The 8,706-nt window shown below is 36.7% G+C and overlaps 1 protein-coding gene across 3 annotated transcripts in view; it reads right to left on the bottom strand.

Moving 5' to 3' along the window:
• Positions 1–4,391, bottom strand: part of FSTL5 (follistatin like 5) — an 856,262-nt gene extending 851,871 nt beyond the window's left edge. For all 3 annotated transcript variants that reach the window (XM_027866922.1, XM_027866921.1, XM_027866920.1), the window contains exon 1: positions 4,266–4,391. In XM_027866922.1, the coding sequence (XP_027722723.1) occupies positions 4,266–4,391 (126 nt within the window). The remainder of the gene's footprint in view (positions 1–4,265) is intronic.
• Between the last annotated feature and the right edge of the window lie 4,315 nt (positions 4,392–8,706).

Below are 8,706 nucleotides of genomic sequence, written 5' to 3' on the forward strand. Positions count from 1 at the left end.
GTGTTCCTGACAATGAGGGAGCCACACAAAATCTGGAGCAAGCAAAGGGTTCCTCATGATCCTAATTAGGCCTACTTCCTTGTATTGGTTTTTACCTATTTTTTTTTTCTTATTTGCATCAATAAAGTGAAGAAACATATTCTTAATTTAGAAAGTGCTGAGAAAAAAATAGCTCAAAGTGATTCTTGATGAAAATTATTTCATATGTTCTGGTCTTATATTTTAATACTATACCCTAGAGAGTTAAAGAATCAGTCTTCTGTCGTGTCACATTCATAAATCTACAATGTTACTGCTGCTTTGCCTTCACTCTCAAAGAGAAAAATAAAACTTGAGTGTTGGGTTTTTGTCTTCTTCATTTAAGAGAAAGTTTGATGCTTTCCTTTTCCGTTTCATTTTGTTAAGCACAGGAAGTTAACCTGTTAAAAAAGTATAAGAGATAGACAAAGGCTGACCCTGTGATTTCCCTTGGAAATTGAGTGTGAAGGTGGATGCAGTACAAGATTTTGAGTCAGGAAGTCCTGAATTTGAATCATACCTCTTATACTTACTAGATATGTAACCCTGGACAAATCACTTAGCCTCAGTTTCCTCACCTCTAAAACAGGAATAACAGTAACACCTACCTCACAGGGTTATTATAGAATAATATGAGATAACATATAGAAAGTACTTTGTAAACCTTAAAAATGATAGGTAAGTGCTGGCTATCATAAACATTAGAATCTCCCTCTACCATTACAAGACAACTCTTTCTCTGCACTTAGAGCCTTAGGGAATTACTTAAGTGACCTAAGACCACAAAGCCATTATCAAAAGGGAGATTCGAACCCAGGACTTCCTGGTTTCAAGTCTAGCTCTCTAACCACTATTCCATGCTACCTTGTTTATAAAGCATAAAAGTTCTAATATGAAGGGATGACTAAATATGTTAGTAAAGCATTAAAAGAATCTAAACTTTTATTTTACTGAGCATGCACGAATGAGATAAGAACATCTCAAATCTCATACAAGTAGCTTTTTAACATGGTAACTTTGAGCACACTTCCTATTTTTCAGCTGCTATTCTGCCCTTATTCTTGTTCCACTTGGCACTCTTAGAGCAGAAGGTCTGTCAGAGAAAAGGCAGTGCCTAATTTACTCAGACTTTTCTACCACATTCTTTTGTGGATGTATGTTGGCCTGTAGTAGAAAAATGGGAGTGGGAAGGGACATTAGGGAGAGAGCACCTTTATCAGTGAAATCTTCATTATAAAGCCCAAAGTACTCCCAGGCATTTCAAGGGAGAAGTACAACATTAATAAATTATCTCCCATCACAAATGCAAACTAGAAACAATCACCAAAGAAAAGTGATTTACAAAAACATCCTTTGTTTTTGTCTCCAAAAGCGTCCTTGCTTCTGCTCCTTGGAATATTTGGTTCTCTTCTACACTTGGCTTATGTGCCACTTTCTACATGAAGCTTATTTCCAGTGCCTCAAATGTTGTTTATCACAGAGTCATAGGATTTTTAGAACAGGAGAAGGCCTCATGCAATGCAACTAGTAACTGAAAGATGATTTCCTCTACAATACAACCAGTAAGTAAACACTTATTCTTTGTTTTAATAATTGCAGAGAGAGAGAAATCATTACATTCCAAGGTCACCCATTCTACTGTTCTAATTTTACAATTTTTTTTTCTTTTTCCCCCTGCTATTAATCTTAAATTTACCTCTTGGAAACATATGCACATTGCCCATAATTCTTCCCTCTTGGGTTAAGAAGATAAAATAAGTCAAGTCCCTTTCACATGTAAGTGCTTCCAATACAAATATAGTTATCATGTATACTCCCCATCCCAAGTTTTCTCTTCTCCAATATAGCTGATTCTCTAATGACACAAATTCTAAATCCTTTACCATCCTGGCAGGTTCTTTGAATCCTCTCAAACTAATTACTGCCCCTTCCAAAATGTAAAACTAAACAAAGAAAGCCAGTTGAAGCCTCCCCAAGGCAGACTACAGCAAGACAGCTGCTTTCTTATTTCTGGATGCTATATGTCAATACAGTTTAAGATTACATTAGCTTTCTTAGAAGCCATATCACCCTGTTCATGCATATTGAACTTGTGGTCCACTAAAACCTCCAGCTGTCTTCCAGGCAATCAGCTAGAGTTGTGATTATTAATAATAACTGATTATTCAGAGGGAAAATGTATGCATGACAAATTTTAAGTTTAATTTTCATTATTAACATTTTTCCATCACTTTCTTGTCTAAATTTTAAAAGTAAATCAAATTCACATCCGTAGTGTTTATTGATTTCCAATAATGCTAACATTGATAACAATCAGCTCTCCAAAGTCATTTCAAGGTAGCTCCAGTGCACCTCTGCAAATACCCATCCTCCTTCCATCTTGAACTTGTGAAGCCATTTTTTAAAAAATGCAGATACATACCTTTGTATTTATTGTCACTAAATTATAATGTATAAGTTTCAATCTAAAGTTCTAGCCTTTTCAAATATTTATGGTTCGTGATTCCCTCATCCAACATGTTAACTATTTCTCACAATTTTGTGTCATTTTCAAGTTAGATACCAGTGCTATCTCTGCCTTTATTCCAGTCATAGATAAACAGGGTAAATAACACTAAGTCAAGAACCCTACTCTTTGGGTCTGATTGTACGATCAGTTCTGAAACTACATAAAATATGATTGTCTATCCTACGTTGCCACCATCTTATCTATAAGAGGTTACTCTCATCCACACAAGGGACTTGGTCAAATGTTTTGTTACAGTCTAAGTAATCCAGATCTACAGAATTTCCAGCCTATATCACCCAGGCTAAGTAACCCTTTCAGAATAAGAAATAAGGTTAGTCTTATAGAATCTGTTGATGAAGCCACGCTGGCTTTTTTTGTTAACCACTTTCTTTTTGAGATGTTTATTAACCATCTCTTTAATAACTTAGAAATGATTCCTGTCCATAAAAAAATATTCAAACCTTTGATCTGAGAAGATATAGATACCAGTCAGCAAGGTGAAGTCTTTTTTCTAATGGAAGGTTGTATGATTCCTCAAGGAAAAGATAATTTTTTAATATTAGTAAAAATTAAACATAACGTACTATTACTTTATATAATCTCTCCAGATTAAAAAAAAAGCAGATTTCTATGCTTTACAAAGTATTATCATGTTACAATTAAGGAATCCCAAATGAGAGTAAAATTTATTTATAAGAAGGAATTGATGTGTTTGAAGATTTAGTAATGTCCTTAATAAAAATAAATGTTCAGGAGCAGCCATTGATGATTCTTGCCCAACAATATGATAGAAGTCATGGGCAATGGTCATTCCATCTTTGTATGAAATGAGAAAGTATAATATTTACCACATCAACCATATAGCTGTTATTTTCTTTTCAGAAATATATAAAACCTAGCCCTGAGTGTATGCAAGAGTATATATACAGTTCAAAATTTCAAGTGCCATTTTTGAAAATCTCATTTTTGTCCAAAATGTGAAGTTTAATTACTTATTACCATTATTTTCCCTGTTAATGTTAATGTTACTATCACTAGTCACCCAAAACTGAGTTTAATGTATGCCATATTTTCAAAGAACAAATGCAGAGTAGCATTGTTATGTCATTTCCTCAAGAGGATAGAAAGACTTCAAGAAGTCACCCAAGCCATGCCTCTGTTACTATAAAGTATAGTCATAGATATTAGAGGTAATCTGACAATCCAGCTCATCATTTTACAGATGGAGAAAGTGAAATATAGAGTGTTAAGTACCTTGCTCAAGGCCATTAAGTTTGTAAGAAGGAGAGCTGACAGTGGAAGCTAGCCTCTTTTGTAACTATTCCTTACAAATTTTAAACCATGCTCAATAAATTTGTTGTTTCCTCTTTTTTTAAATATCTAAGCAAATTAATTTAAAATATCACAGGCCACATCTTCATAATGTCAAATGAATGTTACATCTTTCTAGAGATGAGATGAAGATAATTAGTTTTAATTGAACTATCTCTAGGCTTGATTAGAGTTAAATATTGCATTCCTTTTATTCTATAAATAATCTTAAAGATGCTGTGCATAACATAGACTTTATCCATGACATTTGCTATTTTATGCCCTTAAAATCTATAATTTTATAGTGAAGTATATCCAAAAAAGTTATTCTAAAATGATTGTCCCTAAGTGAATAATAATGAAAATCTCTAAATGACTAGCATTTAAGTGATTAGTAATAAAAACAGATACCAAATATGATTAGTACCTTGTGTCTCAATCTTACTAGTGGCTGATAGGATTTTAGGCCATATCCTCCTTCCTTTGTTGGCCTTCCTTCTGCTCTCAGAAAAATCAATCCAAGAAACAAAACCGCTGACCAGCACTTAATCATTCTTATTGGCCTTCACCTGTCAAAATTGAAATGACATATGATCAGTGATAATGCATTACTCATTGAAAAGGCAATCCATAAATATTAGATGAGATGAAGGAATGAAGGCTACACCAATCTCTTAAAATTTAAGCAACCCTATGCCACCTCTCCCCAAAAAAATCACCTCTGTAAATAAACTGTGTCCTATTCATTGATGTTCAGTAAATGTTTCAAAACACAAAATAGTCAGAGAACACATAATAGTTAGCTGAGGAAGGGAACATAACAGAAAACACAAAATAGTTAGCTGAGGAAGGGAACATAACATAAAAAAAAGAATGAAAAATGTATTTCATAGAGGCATCTCAGTGGTGCACTTTAAACTAAAATTTATAAATATTGACACTTAAAAATTAATTTCTAAGCATCCTGATAATGTTTTATCTTTGCTCCCTATGTATTGTCTATTTATTCATTTATGTCTATATTTCCTTGTCCATTTTTTATTTCCATGTAGTTACGATTCATGTGCATTTCACCTACCACCTTCATTCAACAATCTTTCCTTTGAAGAGCTCTCCATCAAGATAAATCATCTTCTCCAAATTCAGGTGCCAAGAACCTAACAACTCTAGCACATTTCCCTTCCTTTCTGACTTGAAGTATTCCTCTCCACCATATTGATGTCCCCTCAAGTTTTATTGTTTTCCAATTTCTCCACCTCCATGATCTGAAACTTTACTCAACCTCAGCTATACCTAGGAATGAAAATATCCATAATCTCTCCTGGGGGCAAAGATGGTGGAGTAATCAGTAAATCACTGTTTCTCTCCCATATTAACCTCTGGAAGAAAAAAAAACACAAAATAGCACCCCAGAACAAATCCTGGAGCAGCAGAGTCAGTGGAAAGACACAATGGAACAGTCTTTTAGCCCAAAAAATTGGGAGGATTGGCAAGAAAGGTGCATCTCACTAAAAGAGAAGCACATTCTAGGACAGAAAGGGTCTCAGCAAGCCAGCAGCAAGTCCCATCTCAGCAAACCAGTGGGAGATCCTGAGCCCCAGTAGAGCAGCCAAACACCAACATGAGGACCCCCTCTGTGCCTTAGTGTAGCCAGGGGAACAAGCAGACTCCAGCTTGAGAAACCACCATGTGCATCAGCACAGTCCCAGGTGGGCAAGCATCCTCCAGTGGCCAGACTTCCACATGCTTCAGTGTAGCCTCAGAGAAATGCAGAAAAACCCCACCTGGTCTCATCACATGCCAAACACCACAACTAGGACCCCAGCTTACCCATTAGGTAATCTGCCAGACCCCTATAACCCTTGTCTGCTAGTACCTAGTACCCAGCCCACAAAGTCAGTGACCCGGCAACTGGCCCACAGCACAAGAAGTTTGAGACAGTGACCCCTGTGCTCCCACAGGAGAGCTCAACTTTAAAAGTCAGGAAATAGGCAAATGAGAGGAGACAAAAGCAAAAATAAACATTGACTATAGAGAGTTACTATGGTGACAGGGAAGATCAAAATACAAACAAGAAGGGGACAACATTGTCAATATACTTACACCCAAAACCTCAAAGGAAAATATGAATTGGTCCCAAGCCCAAGTCTTCTTAGAAAAGCTCAAAAAGGAATATAAGTCAAATAAGACAGGTAGAAGAAAAAATAGGGAAAATAAATAATGTATGCGTCAACAGCTTGGAAAAGGAAGGACAAAAATTGACTGAAAAAAATAATTCCTGGGGCAGCTAGATGGCACAGTGGATAGTGCTCCAGCCCTGGAGTCAGGAGGACCAGAGTTCAAATCCAACCTCAGACCCTTGACTCTTACTAGCTGTGTGACCCTGAGCAAGTTATTTAACCCAATTGCCTCAACAAAATAACAATGGTGATGATGATAATAATAATAATAATAATAATAATTCCTTAAAAATACAATTGGCCAAATGGGAAAAAAAAACATTGAAGAAAACAATTTAAAAAGTAGAATTGATCAAATGGAAAAGGAGGTACAAAAATTCACTGAAGAGAAGAATTTCTTAAAAATTAGAATTAGCCAGATGAAAAGGGAGGTACAAAACCTAACTGAAGAAAATAATTCCTTGAGGGGCAGAGCCAAGATGGTGGAGTGAAAGCCATGACTTGTTGAGCTCTCCCCCAAACCCCTCCAAATACCTGTAAAAATGACTCTAAACAAATTCTAGAGCAGCAGAACTAATGAAAAGACAAAGTGAAACAAATTTCTATCCCAAGACAACCTGGATGGTTGTTTGGAAAGGTCTGTTGCACCAGCCTGAGAGAGGAGCACAGTTCAGCATGGGCCATGTAGGCAAAGACTAGGCCTCAGCAAACTTGAAGCAGGCCTCAAGGGACTAAATCATTGGCAGCTGTGGCAGTTTCCAGACTTTTCAACCCACAAACACCAAAGAAAACTTAGAAAGTCAGTAGGAAAGGTCTGTCCAACTGTGGTGAGAGAGGAACTCTGGCCCCAGCCCCGGTGCAGCCCTGGTGCAGCCCCGGTGGCAGCTGCTTCCAGAGTTCTCGACCAACAGATGAAGTAAGAACTGAGTGACTGATCAGAGGTGGATTGCAGGGATCTCTGTGCTGCTGCGGAGGCAGGATTCTCTTGCTTTGCCTTATTTGGATCTAGGTACCAGTCCTGTGGCGGTCCTGGGGCAAGGAGGAATGCTGGCATGGCGGAGCTTGTAGTGGCGGTGGAGAGGGAATCCTCCTCACACTTCCAAGAAAGGAAAAAGTTCTTGTGGTCACCCATAGACCAGAACCCAGGCCAGGAAAGGAGTAAACACCATGCTCTTGATCATACTACCTTGGAAAAACTGAAAATTTTATAGGTCCCTAGAAGTAACTCTAAAAACTGTTGCACAAAACCTCTGAAGCTTGGTACAGTACATTCTCCACACTGGAAGCAGACCCCTACTTTAACAAAGAGTTTAAAACTCAAATAATTGGCTGAGAACATGAGGAAACTGTCCAAAAAAACAGTCAGGCCATAGAATCTTTCTTTGGTGACAAAGAAGATCAAAATATATGATGGGAAAGAGGGGAAGGTGAGGGGTAATGAATGATTCTTACTCCCATTGGCTTTGGCTTAAGGAGGGAATAGCATATACCCTCAATTTGATATGGAAATCTATCTTACCCTATAGGAAAATAGGGGGGAAGGGGTTAAGAGAGGGGGGATGATAGAAGGGAGGGCAGATTGGGGAAGGGGGTAATCAGAAGCAAAAACTTCTAAGGAGGGACAGAGTTAAAAGAGAGAATAGAATATTTGGGGGGTAATCAGATGCAAACACTTCTGAGGAGGGACAAGGTTAAAAAAGAGAACAGAATAAAAGGAGAGAAGAATAGGATGAAGGGAGATACAGTTAATTTTACACAACATGACTACTATTGAAGTGTTTTTCATGACTACACATATATAACCTGTATGGAGTTGCTTGCCTTCTCAATGAGGGTGGGTAGGGAGGGAGGAAAGGAGAAAATTTGGAACTCAAAGTTTTAAAAACAAATGTTAAAAATTGTTTTCATATGCAACTGAGAAATAGGATATACAGGCAATGAGGTATAGAAATCCATACTACCCTACAGGAAAATAGAAGAGGAAGGGGATAAGAGAAAGTGGCAGTGATAGAAGTAAGAACATATTAAGGGAAGGGGTATTCAGAATGTATGCGGTATTGGGGTGGGGGAGGGGTGAGATGGGGAAAAATTTGGAACTCAAAATCTTGTGGAAGTGAATGTTGAAAACTAAAAATAAATAAATTAATAAATGTTTAATACAAAAAAGAAAATTATTCCTTGAAAATTAGAATTGGGCAAGTGGAAGCTAATGACTCTCCAAGACATAAAGAATCAGTCAAACAAAATCAAAAGAATGAAAAAAAAAGAAGAAAATGTAAAATACTTCACTGACAAAACCACTGACCTGGAAAATAGATCCAGGAGAGATAATTTAAGAATTGTGGGACCACCTGAAAGCCATGATCAAAAAAGAGACTGGATACATTTTTCTTTTTATTATTATTATTCTTAATTTATTTTGATTTATCGACAATCACTTCCATATGCTTTTGAGTTTAAAATTTTTCTCCCCCTTCCTACCCACCACCCTCACCAAGATGGTGCATAATCTGATATAAGTTATACATACACATTCTTATTAAACATCTTCACATTAGTGATGTTGTAAGTAAGAATTAGAACGAATAGTAGGAACCACCAGAAAGAGGAAACAAAATTCAATTGAAGAAAAAAAATAGCGAATAGTATGCATCCATCTGCATTCAAACTCCATAGTTCTTTCTTTGG

This window comes from Vombatus ursinus, unplaced genomic scaffold (genome assembly GCF_900497805.2).
Source record: "Vombatus ursinus unplaced genomic scaffold, bare-nosed wombat genome assembly UNPS02014784.1, whole genome shotgun sequence".
NCBI classification, from domain to species: domain Eukaryota; kingdom Metazoa; phylum Chordata; class Mammalia; order Diprotodontia; family Vombatidae; genus Vombatus; species Vombatus ursinus.